The sequence below is a fragment of the Cupressus sempervirens genome, chromosome 3, assembly GCF_028749045.1.
Source record: "Cupressus sempervirens isolate cs-2001-9-10 chromosome 3, ASM2874904v1, whole genome shotgun sequence".
Taxonomy (NCBI): domain Eukaryota; kingdom Viridiplantae; phylum Streptophyta; class Pinopsida; order Cupressales; family Cupressaceae; genus Cupressus; species Cupressus sempervirens.
In genome coordinates, this window is record NC_143120.1 from 157,989,899 (window position 1) to 158,014,825 (window position 24,927).

General features: G+C 36.0%; 1 protein-coding gene across 4 annotated transcripts in view; it reads right to left on the bottom strand.

Annotated features, from left to right (window-relative positions):
• Positions 1-24,927, bottom strand: part of KU70 (ATP-dependent DNA helicase 2 subunit Ku70-like protein) — a 291,039-nt gene that overhangs the window by 247,426 nt on the left and 18,686 nt on the right. For all 4 annotated transcript variants that reach the window (XM_089818793.1, XM_089818794.1, XM_089818791.1 and 1 more), the window contains exon 2: positions 17,226-17,323. In XM_089818793.1, the coding sequence (XP_089674919.1) occupies positions 17,226-17,291 (66 nt within the window). In that variant the 5' untranslated portion in view covers positions 17,292-17,323. The remainder of the gene's footprint in view (positions 1-17,225; positions 17,324-24,927) is intronic.

Below are 24,927 nucleotides of genomic sequence, written 5' to 3' on the forward strand. Positions count from 1 at the left end.
GTTTGTTCTCTTTGGTCCTCAGTGTACACTGACATAGGTCTTTCTAGGGTTTCCTAAGTTTGTTCTCTTTGGTCCTTGCATAAGACAACTATTTATAGTAAGCTCTTCCATTGCACCGAACTTTCTAAGTTTTTTGGGTTTATTTACTTTCATTCTCGGATAACACTACTACTTAAATATGCACTCATGCTAGCATCAATTATCATCTTCTAGATCTAGTTGGTTCCACCATGTTTGATTCTCTATTCCAAAATATTAACAGAATTATTTTAATATTTTAACTTAAGTGTTTTAAAAGTGACTTCTTTGTATTTAAGTGAAATAATATTTTGAAAAATGACTCCAAGCGGGAGGCTTGGGTTATGGGAGGCATAAGTTGATTTTAAAAGTTATTTTTAGGCCTTTGCCAAGGCAATATTATATTCAAATATTTGAATTTTCCCTACTGTCTCCCTCCAAATATATATATTGGGATTTGAGCTCTCATTTGTCACCAAAAAATTGGCAAAAATGCACAAAAATAGAACCCACAGGCAGAAATATTCCTCAAGAAAAGAGAAAAAAATGTGGGTAGGGGAAAAAGTCCTAGAGAAGATCCACAAATTTCCTCATAAAGAATTGTATTGAAATTTTTAATGAAAAAAATCAAATTAAAAGATTTTAGAAACAAAGAACCTTTCAAAAAAATTAAAAAATTGACTCTGATACCATATTACACAAGTAATTGGTAAAATATTGAATAACTGAAAGAATGAGGAAGACGCTGGTTTATAATTTACAAAGACGATGTTTCTATTACTAAACAATTGCAGTTATTAGATACATTTTATATTTACAAGACTTACAATATTGATCCTCAAAAAGATAATAAACAGGATATTAAGCATACATTATTCTAATAGTTCACAGTTGCACATATAACAAAACATTGTTGGAAGGATCAAAAGAATTTCTTTTGGGTGTTGTTGAGGATGAAAAGCCTCTAAACTCTGCTAGTTTCAGTGGTGAGGGACCCATTGTATTTTCAAATGGGAAATGCAGCGGATTTTTAAATTTAGAGTTTGCGTGATCATGGATATTTTTAGTGTCTTTGAAAGGGAGAATTTTGGGATTTCAATTTAGAATGATTGCATAAATTTTACATAGTTGATGGATGGTTTTTCAAGTTGTTAGAGGTATTATTGAGCTGGTCATTCCTCTTTGCCATCAAATCTGTAACCCTTGTTTTGGTCTCCATAGCTGATAGCTGGTTCTGACGATTATGGATATCACTCTCATGTATTTCTTTTAATTAAAGATTGTAGATCAGAAGAAAGAAGTACAATCAAAGCAAGTTTGAAATATCTTTCCTTCTAAACCAGTTCGAGACCACGCAGGGTCTAATCTAGTAGACTGCTAATATTACAAATTACGAATTGAGCTGTATGAAGTTCCTTCTGTGAGTAATCAGATCAATTAGAGCATTACTGTGAAGTATCATTGGTATATACATCAACATAACTCGACTGCAGATTGATCTAAGTTGTACAGAAATATTGACTTTGTAATGAATCCAATGCAAGCATCATGGTGGAGTAGATATTATACTAGTGCTATGTCTAAAATTTGTCCCATCACTGAATGAGTCCAACTCATTCTAATGCAGATCACCTGCTGATATGTCCTCACTGGATCTGGATATTTTAATTGTAAAATCTTCTCCTTGATTGATGCGGAATCTTGAACATATCTAACAGTTGAGATCATTCTCCAAAGCTTCAGAAGACTGATGCTAGAATTTCCTTTGGAATGCTAGACATGTACTGAACATTTTCATCCTGCATGTATTTCCCTCTGTTTGGCACCATTATTTGATCAGTTGCATTAAGTTTCAACTTGTGATTCCTTTACAGAGAGAGATCACATAGCACCAGCAAGTCATACATACTTTTGGTTAGCATATGAGTTTGGACAGGGTGTTGACACAGGTTTTTAACTCAGGTTGCTGCTCTAAAATGGACGTCTCAACCTTAAGGAATATTTGTGAATGTTTTCAAGCCCTATCAAGGTTAATATTAATTATTATGAAATTTTCAAAAGATTTGCCTGTCAATGAGCACCATAAAAGATTCCAATAGATTTTCCCATCTATGAGCACCATACAAACAAGGTTATGAGAGTAACTTCAGTTTCAGCCTTAGAGGTTGGGAATGTTTGCTGAATTTCAGAAATTGTAGAAAGAACAAAAAATAGGGTTGAACATATTAATAAAGGACAAAGGAAAGAAGGATTTCAAATGCATCTTCATAGCAAACTGTCACATTAGCAAACCTTAACCATAGGATTTCAATCTTCAACATTTTTGTGCCACCACTGTCCCCAAATATACTTTCCACATCTCAAAAATAGCTGAAAACACTTTGAAACAAATTGCATTTTAGAACAAATTGACTTTATATAGCATCGAGAGATTTTCTAAGCAAATCTTGGGCAAAAATGCAAGATATGAAAATTCTCCATGATAAATCAATATCCATTTTTTCTATATACTCAATTATAGCGAGGGCTCGCAGAGTTTTTCAACCATGATCCACACACATCCTACTAATGCCATTTTCTTTTGCACAAATACTATGGATGAAGCAAAATGTCTAAAGCTAGATTGTATATGCCCCATTTCAAACAACTCCATGGTTCCTCTTTCAATTTCTTCCCTCGTATATATTCGGATAGCAATAAGGTGTGGTGACCAACAGTCTGCTCCTCCTAGTTCAATAGTGTCCTCAAAACTCCTTTTGATGATAGCCCTATAGGAATATTGTTAGTAACCCTCCCATGCTTGACTAAAACAGATTGAGTATCAACTTGCGTAGTCTACCCCAATTTGGATCAAGATCTATCAAGCACAATACATTGTGCCACCCATTCTACTTACCCGTATCTATATCTCCCATCATTCTTGTTTATGGCACCACCCTTGGAGATCAAAATGATAGGCCTCGTAGAATTATGTCCATGAGATTGTGTTGGAAGCATAGTTCCATCTTAGGAGAATATTGATAATATCTACCCAAGAATGCCCAAAACCACATCTCTATTACCCATGTTACTTTTTGGTGTTCAAAAGGTAACCTTGCGACTCAATCCGACACCCAATCCACCTTACTTTGGTCTTGCTGCCAACTTGGGGCTGGGAAGGGGCAAGTTGGGGCAGGACCCATGTTTACTACATAGATTATCTAGTGTCTTTCCTAGGCAATGCTTAGTTGTTGAATTCTTAGTGTGCAAGCAAAATGAATCCGTCCAACATGAATACCTTAAACCCTTCAATGTTTTCAGTTTTTCAGTTCATCCTCATTACTAAACCCTTATCTCTAAAGTTATGTGTAGCCCTATTATTCATCAACACGATCACTTTTTGTCCTTGTAAAATATTTCAAATTCTAAAGGGGAGATATTTGGGTGCCCTTGAAAGTGTGGCCAATGTACAACTTGCTTTTTCTTCACTATCATGTTTCATCTTCTTTTTGGGCTCAAATTCTCTTTCCAATATTGATTCTAAGTTGTGTACTTGTCCCTTCTTTTAACATCGATAACCTAGTTCCCCTCTCTCTTTACAAGAAAAACACGTCATTTCTTTTAAAGCTCTTTCTTGGAATCCTCCATTATACTGGATTGAGGAGGCAATGCCTTTGGTTGTCAATTTCTCTCTTGTAAGTGGGTACTCATGCGACCCTAGTGGTATATTGTATTGAGTATTGAAGAGATCGTTGATGATAAGGATAACTGTTGAGTTGGAATTATAGATATACAAGGTTTTGACATGCAAGTTTTGTCATTGATGTCAACATATGTTCAGGAGTTTCAGAGAGGTGTTAAATAGACTTAGATTTTGTGTTACAGGCTATTGGTACGAACAATACGAACAGCATATGACATTCCTAAGTATGTGAGCTTGGATGTGTTGCACAATGAGTGTCAACCTTATGCCTACAATTGCAGCTCTTGATGTAATGATTTGAGCAAGTTCTAGATGTTTTAGTGAAGACTGGTTGTTGGCCAATGATAGAGAAATATTTCAAGCATAGTTGTTGTATTTTGGGTATAATTTGTTGGCAAGTTGGTCTTAAGGTTTACAAGCATATAGCTTGGTAGTAGACTTGGAATAGTGCATGCTTCACGATTTGCAATTCGTTAGTTTCATGTTTTGACAATCGCTAGTGTGTGGCATATGGATTATTGCTTCTAGGAGCCGATAGGATGGTGTAGCGTGTTGTTTGGATTGGCGACCGTTAATTGTGGATCATGACTCGTAATTTGATAATTGTAAGAGATGCCACATGTATGATAGCATGGGTCTATCTTATTATTTGTGCATTACAAAAGGCCTAACAAGCCGACCTAATTACTTGTTTGTAACTTGTATAAAGGAAAAAATATTTGTTAGATGGAATGCATGGGAATGTGATTTTATGCGTGAGCCTTGATGTTGGATATTGGAGTAGAGTTGAAGGATTGTCAGATGCTTTGGTAAAACTATATGTGGAATCTATTATCATTCCGATGTGTACTTCATTGGAACTGTTAAGACAAGTGTGTTGTCACCAGTCTATTCATTGTTCAAATTTGTAAATCTTTTAAGGTGGCCTTAACCTTCTCATCTTACACAATGAGTCTTCTTGAAGGTGGGTTTAATCTTCTCTCTTCGAGCAAGTGTGCTCTAGCAATGAGCCATTTATTCTCATCAACTCCTAACAAGGTTAGGAACCTTTTAATAAGGGTTCAATTCTTTAATAGTGACAGATGTACTTAATGTATTGTATCAACTCCTAACAAGGTTCGGTCTCCTCAACAGGGACATTTTCATATTAGTGCATGATCTTGTGGGTATCATCCCCACCGAAGTTTTTCCCTTAACAGGGTTTTCCTCAAGAACAAAAATCTGTGTTATGGTGTTGGCTTTTATCTTGTTATGCACTATTATATTCTTGGTTGGTAACTTGTTTGAGAAGTTTGAAGTTTACAATGACTGCACACAACTAATTTGTTAGAAATAGGAAATACTCAGAGGGGGGAGTGAATCAATATTTCACGAACTTTTGCCCAATTAAGGATATCATCAACAATCTTACAACTTTCATAAATAAATAAACCGATTAATTTGAACAGTAAACACAACCATAAAGTAATGCAACACATAACACCATATTTTGTTAACTAGGGAAACCCTAGCCAAGGGGAAACCCCAGTGGGGATGGTACCCACAAAATGATCCACTAATCGAAAGTATCTTGTGAAAGATATTGACCCTAATAGGAATCTATTACATCTATATAGTGTCTCGGTCCTCGTTAGAGGACTAGGCCTTATTAGAAGCCTCAACCCTATTAGGAGTTGTTAATACAATTTTATAGAATGTATGCAAGCTGAGCCCACAACTCAAACATGCAATATACAATGATAATCAATATACAAAAGAGTAGATACAAAAACCTCTTTACAACTATTGATATCTTCAATATCCGACATAACCTTTGCAGCACACTGTAACAACTACACATACTCTGCCTTTTACTACTTTACCATCAAAATTTGCACCATAAAATAATCACATCACATTCACACTTTTCCACTTGCACACTACTTCACATTTCAAATAAACTTTCCTAGATACCCTGATATTTCATAATAACCTGTACTGTCAGCCGTCATACCTTTACACGTTTGCCAAAATGCAAAACTATATCTTGCCCACTTAGGGTTAATATCTAGGATGGCGTCCCTAACTGGTCAAGTTATTGTTTTGGTAAACAAAACAACTTCTTAACATAAAATACTCAATTCCTTATCTTTATCCTGTTTAGTCGGCTCATTACTTCAACTGGAAAAATTGCAATAACTCTGTTTGTACTGCCTTGTGGTCTTAACTGTAGTATCCTCATATTCTGTTCTTACTGCACCTATGTGCGCACATGCCAATATTGCCCCTGTGAACTGCACCCAACAAATTTCTAACTGCACTGTCAAATAACCTCTGTGATACTTAGACAATTTTCTAAGTTTAACTGCCAAAATTGCATCTCTATACTTTGCCCACTTCATACTAACTATATGTTGCCATAAATGACAACCTCATGCTATCTAACCTAGCCAAATTGCCAACATGACTAACCCCCACGCCCTTCCCCCTCACCAGCCCTAGTTGTGTGTTGTTACTAACAATTGGTATAGGAACTTGTGGCCCTCTTTGAGAAAGAAGCCTACAAACTTGAGGAGATCATAGATGGCTTACAGGAAGGTCAATCCTAAATTTAATGGTGATTACTATGATAGCTTGAAGAACAAGATAAGAACACATTTGATTTGCATGGGTATTGACTATTGGATGATTACAAAGAATGAAGAAAATATAAAGTCAGAGAATGAATTTTCTTCATGTACAAATGAGGAGAAGAAGAAATTCACATGCAACATGATTATCAAGGATGCCTTAATTAGTGTCATATTTGAAGTCGAATTCACTGAAGTCAAGGAATCAGATTCAACTCATGTGAATTGGGTTAAGTTGGAAGCATTGTATAAAGGAGATAAATATACAAAACATGCGAAGTTGAAAAATTCGAAAGCAAAGTTAGAGAGCCTAAGAATGCAAGACGATGAGACTATTAGATCTTATGTTCAAAGGATAACAAAGATTTTTATTTGTATAAGGAACACTGGTGGAATTGTAACAGAAGAAGAGATTGTAGCAAAGATTATGAGATCTTTGACATCAGCTTATGATACGATAATCATGGCTTTTGAAAAAGTGATACCTCTCGTCAAAGGATTCAAAAGGGAAACATTCAATGGTAAGTTGTCAGCTTTTGAAACAACAAGATTACAAGACTCTTTACCTTAATTAGAATCTGCTTTTAAGGCTACTCTTCATAAAGATAAAAGGATGCTAACAAAAACTGCAAGTACTAGTAGAACTAGATGTAATCTTGGTGACTATGTCAAGGATTGGGAAGAGATAGAAAAAGAAGACTGGAAACTTAAAAATCTTTAAGCATTGGTTGCAAAAAGGGAATATGAAGGTAAAGGTAAATATGAAGGAAAATTTCCCTTGAAATGTTGTTCATGTAATAAGATTGGTTATTTTGCATCTAGATGTCCAACTAGAGTGCCTAAGTACAAGCCTACGCCTTACAAGTCTAAATGTCCTAAATACTTCTATTCTGCTAGTGAAAGAGCAAAAGAAAATGGATCAGTAAAAAGTTATGATGATGAGCTTGGTTTTGTTGCTATTAAAGATGAAAGTCCTATGAACAAGGAAAAAGCGTTAGTTTCACATATTGAAAAGAAATATGAATGGATTATAAATAGTGGATGTTTACACCATATGATAGGTGACAAGAAAAAAATTGTGCAACTGAATAAGTACGATGGTGGAGTTGTTAGATTTTCTGATAACACTCCTTGTTTGATTAAAGGAAAAGGTTCTATTACTCTATGTACAATCACAGATCAGTCAGGAAACATGAGCGCATCTGGTACAAGACAAGAGGTAATGTATTTCAGTTAAATCCATCTAAAGTAAGTTGTTTTGTTGCAAAGATTGAAGACGGTTATGGCACAACAGATTTTGTCATGTGAACTTTTATAGTATGGCAAAGATCAGTAATTTAAAAGTAGTCAGAGATCTCCCCAAGATAGTGAAGGCTACTAACATGACGTTCAAGGAATGTGTGATGCGTAAACAGACCAAGAATAGCTTTCAGATCAAGACACTCAACTAAAGGAAGATTAGATATGGTGTGTACAAGCCTGTGTGGTCCTACAAAGACAAGAACATACTATGGTGAGAGATACATCATTATTTTTGTTGATGATTACTCTAGGATGATGTGGGTTGCATTTCTCAAGGAGAAATCTTAGGCCTTTGATGATATCAAAATTTACAAAGCGAAAGCAGAGAATGAATCAAATTTGAAGATCAAATGTTTAAGGTAAATAGATGTGGAGAATTCAGATAAAACTGGTTCAATGCATATTGTGAAGAACATGAAATTTTCAGACAGACGTCTGCTCCTAGGACTCCTCAGCAGAATGGAGTAGCAGACTGAAGAAATAGAATGATACTTGATACTGCAAGGATTATGATGCTTGAAGGTAAGGTACCTCTTGTTAATTGGAGAGAAGTAGCTACCACAGCAGCCTATACATTGAACAGAGTATAGATCGGGCATGGTATGGGTACAACTTCATATGAACTTTGGTCCTGTATCAGAAAAGATGATGAGATAGGGAAGTTTGATCCCAAAAGTGACAAAGGTATATTTCTTGGATATTCAACTAAGAGCAAAGCATATAGATGTTATAATCTAAGATTGAGGAAGATAATTAAAACTGCTAATGTGAAAACTGATGAGAGATTTCGGGTACAGGAAAGGACATTTGACTATGATCAGATAATGAAATAAATTAGGCATCTACAAGTCAGAATCCAAATCAAAAGCAAGAGCAGTTATTTGAGATTGATAAAGGAATACAGGTACACATTGAACTCCAAGGTATGTTACTTTGCATTATTCAGATGATCAAATTATTGGCAATGCGAGTAGTGATGTGATAACTAGAGCAAGGATGAGGAATGAATCATGTTTGATTACACAAGTTGAGCCTTAAAGTATTGATGATGCTTGTAGAGATGAATCATGGATTAAAGCAATGCAAGAAGAACTAGAGCCAATTGAAAAGAATAATACATGGGAATTGTTTCCTAGGCCTAGAGACAAGAATGTTATAGGAACTAAGTGGGTAAATTAATGAACAAGGAGAAGTAGTCAGAAATAAAGCAAGATTAGTTTTTGAAGAAGGTATAGATTTTGAGGAGATATTTGCTCTTATGACCAGAATTGAAGTAGTAAGATTATTTTTAGCTTATGCAGCTAATAAGGACTTCAAGGTCTATCAGATGGATGTGAAGTCTACATTCTTGAATGGGGAACATGACGAAGAAGAAGTATACATAGAGCAACCTAATAGGTTTCCTTTAACTAAACAAGAAGACATGGTATACAAGTTGATGAAAGCATTGTATGGGTTCAAGCAAGCTCCAAGAAATCGGTATGCGGGGTTGGACAGGTGTCTTTTACAACTTGGTTTCAAGAAAGGTAGTGCAAATAGCAATTTGTATTTGAGAATTAATGCTAAAGCTATCTTGATTGTTGATGTCTTTGTCAATGATATTATTTTTGGTGGTGATGATGAAATGAATAACAAATTTTCTAAAGAGATGAAAAGTGAATTTGAAATGTCCATGGTAGGAGAAATGGAGTTCTTTCTTACTTTACAAATAACTCAGAATAAGGATACAATCTTTATATCACAAACTAATTATCTTAAGGACTTGTCAATAAAGTTTGGGATGGAAAATCATAAACTTGTAGGTACTCCTATGGTGACAGGTTGTAAGCTGACTTCTACTGATGATTCATCTAATACATTTCAGACAAGGTACAGATCTATGAAAGGCGGACTGCAATATCTAACACAGACAAGGCTAGACATATCTAATGTTGTTGGAACTGTAGCAAGACTCCAAGCAGAACCTAAGGAAACACACTTAAAAGCCATAAAAAAAAAATCAGATATTTGAAGGGAACTTTGGACTATGGATTATAGTATGACAGATCTAAGGATTCTACATTGTATGCATACACTGATGCAAATTGGGCAGGTAATCTTGATGACAGTAAAAGTCCTAGTTGAGGAGCCTTTTTCCTTGGTGGGAGATTGGTTTCTTGGTTGAACAAGAAGCAAGACTGTATATCTCGGTCTCCTTCTGAAGCAGAGTATGTGGTTGCTACAAACAATTCTACACAATTGGCATGGATGAAGCAAATGTTTAAAGACATTGGTAATGACTTTTGATAAACCTACTGTTATACATTGTGATAATACAAGCACTATCAATATGCCTAAGAATCCAGAGTTACATTCTAAGACTAAGCACATATCAATCAAGTATCATTTCTTAAGAGAGAAAGTGGCAGAGAACAAAGTGAGACTAGAATTTGTAATCTCTAAGGAACAAATTGCAAATATCTTTACTAAGCCTTTATCTAAAGACACCTTTGAGTATCTCAAAGGTATGCTTGGGGTGATGGCCCCACCTTGCAAGTAGTAATTGATGCAATATGCATCGGTCCAGAGTTTATCAGAGCATATTCATACACTTGGACTTGATGCTTGATGTTGCTCTTTTTGGTTTTTGGTGATACTTCATTTGCCGTATGATAGCAAGTATGTTGTTTAGATTAGAGTTATTGTAGATATCTATGCTCAAGAAATTTTATATCAAAGAGGAGAGACTGTTTCAGAGAATTTGACATTATTTGGCACCTTTGCCATTGATGTCAAAGGGGGAGAGATTATGTGAAAAATCTCCATTTGAGGGAAGTAATTCCTAATGGGGGAGAAGTAGGTCTAAGGGGGAGCATTGGTAAGAATTTTCAGAAAATTGTATTGAGATACTACTTTTGGATTGATTGTTTTTCACACATTAGTTGCCATCAATGCCAAAGAGGGAGATTGTAGAGTATTGGAGAGATTGTTGATGATAAGGGAGATTACTATGTTGGAATTGTTGATATATGATGTGTTGACATGCAGGTTTTGTCATTGATGTCAACATACATTCAAGAGTTTCAAAGAGGAGTTAAATAGACTTAGATTTTGAGTGTTATAGGCTTTTGATCAAAAGAGTAAGGACAGTGCACCGCATTCCTGAGTATGTGAACTCCGATATGTGTTACAGGATGAGTGTAGACTTTGTCTACTGTTGCAGCTCTTGATGTAATGATTTAAGTAAGTTAAAGATGTTTTACTGAAGACTCCTTGCAAGCTAGTGACGAAGAAATATGCCAAGCAAAGTTGTCGTATTTTGGGTATATCTTGTTGGCGAATTGGACTTAAGGTTTGCGAGCATAAAGGCTAGTAGAAGACTTGGAATAGTGCATGCTTCGGGATTTGCAATTCATTTGGTTCGTGTTGTGATGATCGCAAGCATGTGGTGTATGGCTTATTGCTTCTGGGAGTCGACGAGATGGTGTACAGTATTGTTTGGATTGGTGAGTTTTAATTGTGGATCATGGTGCTTAAATTTAATAATTGAAATTGTTGAATAAATGTCAAAGGTGTCATGTGCATCTTAGCATTGGTCTATTTAATTATTTGTTCAATGGGAAGGCCTAACAAGCTAACCTAATTGCTTCTTTCCAACTTGTATAAAAAAAAACTAATTTCCTTAGATGGAATGCACGAGAATGTGATTGTATGTGTGAGCCTTGACGGTGGATTATCAAATGCTTTGGTGAAGGTATAAATGGAACATATTATCACTCCTAAGTGTACTTCATTGGAACAGTTAAGAAAAGTGTGTTGTCACCAGTCAATTCATTATTCAAATTTGTAAATCTTTGAAGGTGGCTTTAACCTTTCTTGAAGGGGAGTTTAACCTTCTTTGTTGAAGCAGTGTGCTCTAGTAGTGAGCCTTTTGTTCTCATCAACTCCTAACAGGGTTGGGAACCTTTTAATAGGGGTGCAATCCTCTAACAAGGACAGATGTACTAAATGTATTGTATCGACTCCTAACATGGTCAAGTCTCCTAAACAAGGACATTTTCATATTAGTGCATGATCTTGTGGGCATCATCCCCATCGGGGTTTTTCCCTTAACAAGGTTTTCCTCGAGAACAAAAATCTGTGTTATGGTGGTGACTTTCATTTTGTTATGCACTGTTATATTCTCAATTGGTGATTTGTTTAAGAAGTTTGAAGTTTATAATTACTGCACACAACTAATTCACCCCTCTCCCCCTCCCCCTCCCCCCAATTGTGTAGTGTGGAATATTATTACAAACATATTATTGGAAGAGGTACTTTCTTAGTTGTAATAACTTTTATCCTTAATGCCTTTTCCATTGCATCATTTAGGGATGCAGAAACAAGATCACGCACAAAACCAAAAAGTGGCCCTATTAATCCTTCAATAAATAGATGTGAGTCTTCCCTTAGTAACACAAGGCATCATGAATGAGATTCTTTGAAATTTTATGACATAATCCTCCACAAAACCTTATTGCTTTGACTACGCCAATTCTTTGAAATGTCTTTCGAGATGCTCTTAATCAAATCAATCTATAAGTTTTTGTGTAAATTCATCATATTTTACCACATTTTGATGCCCTTGTGTGGCAATTCCAAAGTGCTAGCTATCGTATGCAAACCATTTAAGTGTAGAATAGCAGTTTTTTATAGCATCTTATTCCATCGTGGAACTAAGAGAAACCAATTGTGTGCAATCCCACCAAAGCATGCAATGGTGAATTTAATAGCATCTTATTCCATTAGGGAACTAAAAGAAAACTATTTGTATGATTTTTGAATCCATGCTCGCACAATGACCTTCCCTGATCCATCAAAGTTGGGAAGTGTCATATTGCTCACTCTTAATTGCAAACCTTTGTTGGGCTGCCTTCTTTCTCTTCATGACTTATTTCGAATTCTTGCATCACAATATTCTCTAAACACGTCTTTGAAGGTCAAGTTTATTTCTTGAATATAATTCTACAAATTCGTCAACGTCATTTTCTGCCATGTTGGGTTCTTCTTCTCTTGACTAATTTTCTCTAGGTAAGAATGTGGGCCTTACTAATCCAAGTGATGATCTTAATGGAGTTTTATTATTACTTTTAGAATGCTTGGAATTAACATATCTTCCATCAGTTTAATTTTACTGAAGAGTATTGATTGTACTGTTCATATTTTGAAGTGTTTGCAGAAGCATTTCTGTTGTCTTCCCTGTTTCTCCATAAAAGACCTCAATTCATTTCCTAGAGTAATCTCATGAGTCATGATAAACAATATTATTACCTTTAATCTGAGATGATCCTTACTCTAAGGGTTATCCAAATTGTTATCAGACAATTCGTAAAACACTTATCATACAACCAGAAATTGTGGGAAATATGTTGTTTGAATCAATCCACCAAATAAATGAATTAAATAAGTGCAGTAAATACTAACAATATTTATGAGGAAACTGATTATTATTAGCATTCAAGGAATGACTCATACAACGCTAATGGAAATAGCAATTTTGCAATGTTCTAACAGTGTAAGAGTTACTATAGTTTTTTTCTTTCTCTCTTTAAGCTTGAAAGAGACGCAATGGAACCTGGATAAACACGAGATACCAAACTTGCTGGAGTTGACGGTAGATCACGCCTTGCCCAGTTCAGTCGCGCACTTCATTCGTCATTTGAAATGTTCGAAAGAAAACGCCCTTGGTCGCCCGTCAAGAATGACCCAGACTGTGGTTGCCGTCTTGGACAGTGTAACTGCTGGGGTCTATATTCAAATCGCGCAGCGGTTTTATTCTTCCCGTCCTGGTCTGAAACTCGCGTTTAATCTTTTCGCAATACCGTTTCCAGCAAATCTCGAGCGTCCAAATTGATATTGCTCTGCTGCCGAAAATGTGTGAAATCGCTGACGAGGTTAATGGATTTTCAGACTGGGTCGCAAATGGAATTCTGAAATAACCGTCGGTTCATTCAAATGAAGCGCTCAATCTCGTGTAGCAGACCTTCCAAGCCCTGACCCGAATTTCGCCAATTTTTTCAATAATTCAGTGGACGATTAACTAGCTAGTCTTTGAACAATTCAAGATGCAAAAGCTTCCAATTTGGCCTTAGGCCACAGATTTCGCTCTGTTGAAGTGACTGCAATATCACTCCCTGATTGCAATAATTCGGATGATATTCCACATCCTCAAAATTGCTTACCCATGGAAGTTTTCGTTTCCAAGGATAATTTGAGAATTTGCAGACCTAATGACTACAAATTGCCCCAACTGAAATAGAAGTCGAATCCACAAAACCGCCTGTCCAAATGGGTGCCTCGTGTCCTCTATTTATTCACTTTTTGAGAAGTCACTGGAAGCTTCTAGAACAACTTGTAATAATAACTTATTATAATGTTTTTGATTAACTTTATAAAATTAAATAAATAACTTTATAAAGTTAAAAGTACAATCTCAATTCGACATTAGAGCAAGTAGGCCCCACTTACTAAATTATAACTTTCCAAGAGCAAGAATGTAATCATCTGACAACAGAATGACTCTCTCTCCAAAATCATTTGCCTACGAGAGTCAATGATAGGCAAATCCCTAGTAGAAGTTATGTCGCTAGAAAGGGGACATGACATAATCGGATTGCTTCTTGCCCTTAAGTTTACTTGATTCCCTATCCAAGACATATTGAGCTCTTCGGCTTAATTGCATATATGTCCTTTTGATCCACAAAAACACAATCAATAAGCTAATACCAATTGCAATGTTCCTAATTTGTACAGCTGCAAATAATGGTAATCACTAAAAAGTGATATCAAAGATCAGGAAGTTATGATTATATTCAAATGAATACATCATTGATTTAATAATATTCGAGTCAATATATCATAGCATATTCCTTGCAGCTAATCACATCATAAATTCCTTGGAAACACTTGCAAATGGAAAATATCAAGATTGGCTGCTCTTGATATGCCTAAAGCGTGAAAGATGCCACCCTTCCATCTTCCAGTCCACCTTGAAGGCTTTCCATCCTCCTTTGATCAAAGCCAGGAGCAAGGAAGGCTAGTCCTCTGTCCAGCTCTTGTTCAACTTGACAATAGCATGAAAGGAACCATACTTTCATCTCTCATGAAGTTGGAAGGGATTTTTTTCCAACCTATTTCCAAGACACTTCCACAAATTTAAACTTGATTTCTCAAGGAATTTTTTATATTATTGCTGACTATGTACCTCTTAATAAATAAACAGTTTATTATCAAATGGCTATAACAAATAATTTTCTGTTGGACATACTTGTTTTATAATCTCAATTATTCTTCAATTAAGGATCGGAACTCTTTGAATTTCCTGAATCGCCTTCTTCACAAATGCATTGATTTCCTTTTTATATCTTTATAACAAGGGTGTGACAATTCTTCGTAATGATTTCACTTGCAAGAGTTACAACCTTTCAGATTAAATCGCTGATTTGAAATCTTGGTTAAATTTAATTGTATGCTCATGGAAATCACTGCATATGATAATTTTAATTAATTATAATGGATCCTTAACAGAATTGTCAATAACAGAATTCCTTTTCATCCTAATTGTTTGCCTTCATTCAACCGCCGATTCTTTTAAGTTCATTTATTCTTGCTTCGCCCCTCATATTTATTAAATCACTTAAATTAAACTTATTAAAGCTTTGATTTGTCTTGCACTGCCAGCACATTACAGTGAACAGGTTGATAATGGTTAAAGGTTGAATCCATCAAAGAGGTCATTTTAAAGGGTGTAAATGCACTATGAAAGAGTCTCATAGGGATAACACACTTTAAACCATAGTTACACCACCCTGGGGGACGGGGGGACGGCGAAACGGGGGGACAAGTTTCCGGGACGGGGGGACAGAGGGGCCTTAATTTGGGGACGGTGGGGGGACGGTGGCAAGGGACAAGAGGGGTGTATATATCTATGCATATGGTATTTAAAAATGTTAGTTATGAAAATATGTATTGCGATATAGGATGTAAAGATGTACAAGAGTGAATACTTGAAACATTGCATTGAATTGGAACATCGAACATTAAACATAAATAGTCGAATTTGCAAATAGTGAATAGCAGGATGTTCCCCATCCTCGGTGGAGGTGGTGGAATCTAGTGGCACCGCTGGGGACGGGGAGACAGAGTCCCCAAGTCTCCGGTGCGTTGAAGTCTCCGAGACGTCGGGCAAAAAGGGGGGGGACGCGTCCCCGTGTTACTATGCTTTAAACTTAATATCTTCTAATAAAATATTTGTAAATAGAGTAAATCAAAGTAAACCCTTCTCCTTTATAGCCCCAAACTATTGGAAGTTTGAATTTAACAATTCAATTAACTGTTAAGTGGTGAATTTCAACATTATTTCGCTATAACGGAATTAAATTAATCTCAGGGAAAGCAATCAATGGATGAATCCTATAAATCTTCTTACAATCAGTACTAAATTTGTATTACTTTGACTGGTCTCAATCCAATCAGACATTGAGTAGAACAAAAGAGATTGATTCCCGACCATTAAATGCTCTTTAATTGAGGACAACTGAAAAAATAAATAAATAAGTAATTATGCTTATGACATCATTCTCTATAATAGTTTGTGATTTTGATAATTTATTTGAATAATGTTAAGTTGATTTGAGCATAGGTTTCATTCTAAGGATTGGCCACCATCATTCCTCATAGTCAACCTTAAGGAAAAGTGAGATGCTTCGAATATCCCTCAAAAGTCTCATTAAGCGCAAGATGCATAGAACTTATAAGACAGCCTACATATTAGAGTGGGTGAACTGGGCTTCCCCACACTTGTACTTGTTTCTATCTCCACCCATTGCGGGCATCATGTTTGTTGTTACACCACAAATGTGATGTCCTAAGTGCACATCAATAGCACTCAGATTGATACGATGTGAGCAGCCTTCGGTGAGTTTCTCCAATGTTTTCAAAATGAAAATCTTTCAGTGTTGTGGCTGTGTAGTTGGTATGACAATCTTCTGCTGTATATTTTTTCCCTCATAAAGAAAGCATCATAACTACAACTTTAAGATCTTCAAAATATGCACCCTACAATCTTAGTAACACACACATATATATCCATCCAAGATTTTTGCATATGTCAATTACAATTCCTTAAAATAAAGAAGAATATTTTCCCAGATCCAAGTCTTGGTTCAATGCTATAATAATTCAAGTAATTTAACAAAGAATCCAGCAACTGTCACTGTACTTAAAATGGTTGATTTCAGAAATTTAAAAAGTAGTAGAGAGCATGCATGCATTGTTTGCACTCTAACCGAATAAATATGTAAAATATGCTTAAAGATACAACCACAGCAAAAAGATGACATAGAAATTTACCATAAAACATATAAATACTGATACACATAGACTGAATGAATAGATATGACCCTTAGACATTAGATTACGTGACAATTACTACTTGCTGGTTGCATGTATCTTGGACAGTTAGTAAAACTAATATGCTATATAATTATAGTAAAAGCAATCTGCATGCAGCTTATACATGAGCCCCAAATGTCAGAACCAACTGGATGACACTGGGTACAAGTGAACTAAAGTTTCCATGTAAACTGTTGCAAAACCTGTAAATAATTACTGTTCTCCTCATCATCCTCGTCTGGGAACAAATCGTCTGACCGCAAATCCATGAGGTGAAGCTTATGTGCAAGAGGAATTGAATCTGTAAACAGACAAAACAATATCAGTTGGTCTGTGATCAAGGTTAACCATTTCACCTCAACATATTTCATAAAGTTTTCTTGTAATCCTCTTGCATTAACGAATCTTCACAAAATATAAAAATGCAATCCCAACGCATCATCCTCTTCAGGCAATATTTATGTAGGAATCAGCTTTAATTTTCTCAGAATACATGCAAAAAGAGTAAATCCAAGGAAACAAGAAAAAAGTAACTGATTGACAAAATCCTTGCCTTGGGAAGATGTACAGATAATCTTCTGGTCCAAGGATCAGATGACACGGTTCATATGTAGTAAATAAAAGTTATTTCTACTCATACTCAGGTGCAGATGTAGCCAAAAACCTTATTTCAAAAGTAATAAGGAATATTATTTTTTTCAATACCTGTCTTTGAATTCCATTGACAGCTCAATCATTAATTAAAGAATGAGACCTTCAAAATTACTTCAGTAACCTTTGTCATAATAAGAACGTTATTTTGAATTTAGCCTTTATGTAATAAAAACAAATAGAAAGCATAACAAGTTGCTACTTACAAAGAGACCAACATAAAGTATTCCCCAAGAAATGTTAATTCCAATTCTTGGAATAATATTTATAAGTAACAAAATTAGATTTCCTAATATTTAGTTAAGGGGGCAGTTCATGGCTTGTTGCAGTGTCAGATGTCTTTCATTAAAGGTGCACAGTTTTTTTCTTAACAATGCCTAACATGATGCATTGATTGCCCAAACCAAAAGTAAATGGTAGTCCGTGTTCAAAACTTTTTATCTCTTAAAGGAACAATTATATGACTGACACCATATTAAACTTTTAGGATTCAAACGCGTACAAAACATAATAATATAAGGGCAACAATAAAGTCTTTAGAGTCTTAAATAATTTCATTGTAAGGAAGACGACAGAATAGATAAATAAAATAACTTAATTTATTGTAATCATGATGTACATGGTCTCTAATATGCAACCCGACTAATCAGATACCAGAATAGAGTGTCAGCTTTTTAAATTTCTTCAAGCTTTTTCCCATATTATAAATACAATATTTGATTTTCTCAAGCTATTGTCCAACAGTAAAGCTACTCTCTATCAGTGTTAGTCATGCTTTGGACTGGTCGTATACCTGTAATGTCCTTGTGAATTTATGATGATTTCCTTGCAAAACTAATGGTAATAGATTTCCTTCCTTGAATTTTTGAGTATTCAGATGAATCAAAAGCTATGACATCCCTTAAATGTCCAAGTTATGTAATTAATGAAATAAATGTGTATTTATAATAGTGCTATGTATCTGGTTAGGTATCTGCCAGGTGCCCAATGATCTGAACTGTACATCTGCAGATAGTGCAATTTACAATAATAATCTATCTTTACTCTGCTCATTACAATCAACTATTTATGAAGCGGTGATTTGCTGAAGTTATAATGCTCAGACATGAGGATTTCAGTCAAATTCAACAATGGATAATGATGATGTCTTTGACTTTTATTGATAAATTACTGAGTTTATATATGATCTATTCCGCCGATATATAAATGCATAGAAGTCTGAAGAAATCACTTATTATATTCTGAAATTCAAACAAGAATAGTCATAAAATACTGGCTAATAAAATGTGATCAACTGATAACTATAACAAGAGGCCAATGTCTGAATTATTCTCCTTTCTTTTATACTTATCTCATGTCGATGGTCCCTCTTGATGTGCTTTCCTTCCATAAATGTGTCTATGTGTGCGTGCACATGCGCACCCAATGGAAGGGAATGTCTAATAGAGAGGTGTCCCTTAGAATCATATCTTTTCATAATCTGCATTAGTGCCTCTCCCATTTGATTTCCGTAAGTCATCCTAATGGATGCAACCTTGATGATCTTGCTTGTTGAGTGATCATGATTGGGACCATGAGTGGTCTACACCCTTGAGGTGTTTGGATTTATGTTACTGTATCAGTTGCTTTGATTATGCTTATGGCTGATTTACGAGATTATGATGTGTTATATGGTTCACCGAGGTTTGTGCCAGTGGTTGGCAAGATCGATGTGGTATCATGATATTGTTCCATGATTACCCTGAGATGTGTGCAGAGATTGCACTGTGTACTATTATCCTGCTACACTGGACTAGGTTACTATAGCAGCGATTAGTCATGTATTTGACCATGTTCACTTATGGGTTTTAAGTGTCTTTTCATGTTGTTTAAACAACCATTATTAAATGCTTAAATAATTATAAATGAATTGTCCATGTTAGATTATTGTGTTGTTCAGTTGATCATATTTGCATGATGATGTTTTCTTTTGAGATGACAGTATGTTTTATGATGATATCTGGTTATCCAGTATTTGGACATATCCTCTTATTACGTTTATATGTTGGATTTAATGCTATGGTGATTTAGTTTATTCTTGCTTTGATACGCTTTATGCGAACGTGAGTGATGTAAATGGATTATCTCAGGTTAATTAAATAAATGGTTAAACATGTTATTTAATACATTTATTGCTTCAGCTATGTTATTATATGCAATTGCACTTGATCGTGGTGTTTAGTGTGAAGGATTTATGTCCCTAGCAATAACACATGGAGTTAGTGATTCAGCTGTTCACATTTTACCAATGTCATCCCTGCATGGTCGACGTATCTTAGTTAATTATTTAAATTAAACCTTTCGGTGATTTAATAAATTCGAACTCATTTGCACTATGTGATTAGATCTTGAACATGTCTGTGCATTTAGAGGTTCACATTGTCGCGAATTTGTTAAGGAATTTTGTGATTTTGGTTTGAGGGTTTGAGGGCTTTATTTTAATTAATTTTAATTTCTGGCAGCTTTGCCATAGATGAATTCCAATTACTTGGAATAGCTTGTTTTCGTTTGGGTTGATTCGAGGTTTAACTAGGTTTTCGTTTGGGTTGATTCGGGGTTTAACTAGGTTGGTTGGTTATTTACCCTAATCGATTATTCACTGAAAAAGTGAATAAGTATCCAAAAAGGAATTTAATTCCTCACTTCTCACTTTTGAATTTGAAAGTTTGAGAGTAAAACCCAAAATCCTTTTCATGAGGAATTATTGTTTTGTTCGTTGTGGGAGCTACGGGCGTGGGATCATTGCGAGATCAATCTCGTTGGTTCCAACTCGAAAAGACCTTGGATTGTCGCAATTTTTGGCTACTTCTGCAAGATTTTTATTTTATGTTTCAGATTCTCGTTTTACCCCTTTTGGCTACAAGGTAGGGCTCTCACGTTTTATTGTTTCGGCTCCGTTTCTGCTTTTGTTTTTGGTAGTCGTTTGTTAAGAGGCTAAGAACTAGTGTTCCCCTCTATTTTTGTATGTTAGCTCTACCCGATTGGGTGGGTATGAGCATTTCCCCGTTTTTCGAGATGAGGGTTTGGAGTTTTGCACCGTTCTATTGGTCGTTTTTGCATACGGACTCTAGACCCAATTTTTATTTGATAATTGGGGCTTTTGTGCCTTGAGACCAAATGGGTTTTAATTTTGAAGTTTTTGAGTTTTGAGGTTTTTCGCCTCAGTTTGTGTGCTGCCCAATTTTCTCGAATTTTTTCTTTGCATGGTGTTGGTCGTGGATTTAAAGTATCTATAGGATGTCAATCCGACCATTGTTGCATCTCTATGTTTGCATTGGGATGTGTGTCACATCCATACTCTCAACGTGTTCGGTTGAGTGATTTTATACCTGCTGTTATGGTTTCTTTTAGACCCTTATTATTTTGTGGACATTAGGATTCGTGTAGAATCGATACTCCTGGGTTGAGGCCAGTTGAGTGAGTTCATGATGTTTGGTCTTGTTGCATCATTGGGATTCATGCAGAATCCATCCTCTCGGATTGAGGCCGGTTGAGTGAGTTCATGATGTATGGTTTTATTGTTTCTTGGGATTCGTGTAGAATCCGTCCTACTGAGTCTGTTTTCGGTTGAGTGTTATTTTTGCATTGTGTTCTCATCCAATCCTTGTGTAAGATCTTCGTGATGGTGGTGTTCCACACGAGTATGTGCACGTACATTGTCAGGTGACTTACAAGGCCCGATCTCCCGTTGGTACTTCGGTGGAGTTTTGATCATTTGGGGTTGGGTTGGGAATATGCATGCCTACGGGCACTCATCGTTGGATGAGCATGGGTAGGGTAGGGTAGCACATGGAGGGGCTTCTATCTCACAGCCTAGTGACTATTTCCCGTGGGTTGGCAGAGGAAGTTTTAAATAAGTGATAACTAAATAAAAATACTGGGTGGTAATAAATTTAAGATAATTAAAAAGTGGGATTGTGCACCTTTCGTTGGGATGTGTTGTTGCCTAGATTGTGCGCCTTCCGTTTGGAAGTGCTGCTGCCAATACTAGCTTGGACTTTTCGATGCCAAGCAACTCTCCAAGATGTCAACCCCTACATAGTTGCCCATTGAGTGCCTGACCAGGACCTATTGTACTTGCATTGTCTCATGATCTTGGTTTCAGTCATTATTACTATCTAGCGTGAGTGATAGCCATGGATGCTTGCTTGGGTGTGTTTGTGGTTGGATCGTTATCTCCATCAGCACGACGGAAGTGGACCTACGGGTTTCACCTGGCTGGGAGGTGTAGCTACCTATACCACTGCTGGGGACCGATGTACAGAGACAGTCTATTTCTAGTTGAGACCGATGCTTGATGTTCACTTGGTATTTCGGGTTTTCCGGAGTATGTTTCCCTTGTGATTTATCCTTTCGTTGGAATACTTGGATATCATGTTTAGATGATTTTAGTTTATTTGACGCATTCCCTTATTATGATGTTTAGCATATGATTAGATGATGTGATTTGCTTAGTTGGATTATCTATTACTTATTGGTTTAACATGTTAGATTTCTTGTTCTTATGATGTTATTACGCTTTAGTAGTGACGTCCTCATAAGACAGTTCTGACTATCTAGTTAGCAGTTTGGGGTGTTAAGTGCAGGGGATGGATAGGACCTTTGAGGTCTCATGATGCTATTATGGTTGGGAGGAACCGCGCACGAGTTTTAGTTGTCTCAGTGCTTTTTTGTTTATGTTTTCCTTCATATGATGTTTGGTTGATGAACCATGTATGTACATTGCAATGTTGCTTTCTGCATATTCCTTCATATTGTTATTATGGATTAGTTGGATAGTTGTATTCTACTTCCTATTGCATGATGACTTGTATTTCATGCATTCGAGTGTCCAAGCCTCAATTATAGTGGATCTGGCACTCCTCTGTGTGGAGGTTCTAACTCTTCTTCCCTTTTGATTGTTCGTCGGGTTGTTTCTTTTCAATCCTGGGCGATAATGGGTCAGCATTGGGCAATACTAGAAGAGTATCGCATGCCTTAAGGAGAAAGCTCGTACGATACTGGAAAATATCACACCATAGTAGTGCGAAATATCGCATGATACTAGTGAAATATCATATAATACTGGTGAAGTATCACATAGCCATACTGAGAACAATTGTCTGGCCATACTGAGAAGTATCGCCTAGCTATAGTGAAAAGTATCGCCTTGGCAAAAAGTATCGCTTGGCTATAGTGAGAAATGTCACCTAGCTGCATTAAAGTGTCGTCTGGTTTTCTTGCAAAAACCTGCTCGGGCAAACAGCAGGTATCTCTAGACTTCTTGGTTGAGAGTTGTTTGGTATTTGGAGTACCCTTTAGGGTTGCACTCCTTCCTAGTTCAGCAAATGTTTCTATGGGGTTTAAAATATATCGTTTAAGTATAAGTTGTACTTAAGATATATTTTAATATATGCGACGATTCATTTGAGATAGGTTCCACACCTCTCCGAGATAAGATGTAGATTCTAGGAAATTTGAGGACTTCAAAAATTCAGACTTAGCCAATTTTCAGGGTTTCAAGATTTCAGACTTAGCCAATTTCATGAATCAGCATTTATCTTTCAACATGGTGTTTAGTAGATGAGTGGTGGTAACTTTGAGCCTCGTCTTCTGCTTGACCGTTGTTGGTCTCTACTTGCGAATCGTGATTATGATTTGATTTGTGGATATGGACTTGTATGTCTAAGCATGCCAGGAGCTTTTACCTTGGGATTGAACGAGAATACCCCCTTGGTATATTCTCAGGATTCATGTGGTCATGGTTTGTGAGTTGCGGTTTTGAGCTTGGAGATCTTTGGAAGTAGTTGTAAGACTTCCACTGGTGTAGGTGAACATGTGAGTCTTGCCATGTTCCCTATTCTCATCACCTTGTCCTGGTGTTTCTTTATTGCATTTGGTTACTTTTTCTGTTGTTAAGTAACTTATGTTAAAAAAAAAATTATTCAGTGCATGTTTTATGCTTGTGTTCCAAGGATCTCCGGGCGGGGCATTATAGGTGTCCCTTAGAATTGTATCTTTTCATAATCTGCATTAATCAAAATGAAAAGCATCCTTTCAGCTTGGCTTAATTCAATCTTTATTCAGTTAGCATTTCATTTATATCAATCAACTCTGATTGGATTGCTAGTTGCTTCAATAGACTTTCTTTAATATCCAGATTACTTACACTTGTCGTTATCGATTCATGCAATCAATGCCTGTAACTGCCGCTTTTGTTAACTGGTTCAATGATACTGTAGTATTACCAGATTTTATCCTTCTTGAATATCGCCTTGTTATTGTTATGGCTTCCTATTAATGAGAACCGATCCTCATCTTTCATATGGATGTTTTATTATTGTTTGCATAACCAACCAATGCAATGGTTAGTTCCTAATCTGTTTGCTAGCTCTTTATCGAATCTTTTGACCATCCTTGATGGGGTCACCACACAGTGATAACAATTGGCAAACTATGTTACTCCTTATTTCTATTGTCTTCCCTGCATATAACAGCCGATATGGATGTATACATGACCAGTGTCGTGACCCCTAATAGGTGTAGAACACAATTACAATCCTAAGAGCTGGAGGGGGTGAATTAGGATTGTACAACCAAACTTTTAAGCAAACTTAATATTATTGTTTAGTCTATTGTTCTAAACATCTCATTTTAACATGATATCCATAACAAAAGTAAACAAAGAAGATCACAAAAGAAATAATGCACAAGGTGTAAGGTGGAAACCCAATGCGGGAAAAACCACCAACACAAAGACTGGTACGAGCTACTGTCCAAATCCAATTTCAAATTCTTCTGTTCAATTACACCTTTGAGGGCTCCAACCTTAAGGAGCATCAACCCCTATTCTTAGAGCAACAACTCTCTTACACTGAGCACCAACCTGAACAGTTTGAGCACCAACCCAAATACATGTATAAAGTTATATACCAATTATTATTTTAAACATCAATTCACAATTCTGCGTTGTATGAAGAAAGAATTGATACTTCACAGCTCTCATTATACACTGAAAATGAGTTCAAATATCATATATGACCTCCACTGAAGATGCTATTCTGAATATGCAATTTTGAATACTGACAGAATATAATTATATTCACTTCAGCAATTGAAAGTCTGTAACAACATTACCCCAAAAATCTCAGATTTAAAAACTGGTCAATTAAACAAAATATATACCTGAATCTGCCACTTTATCTTCCTTTTGTTCACATCACTCTTTCAGAGCTT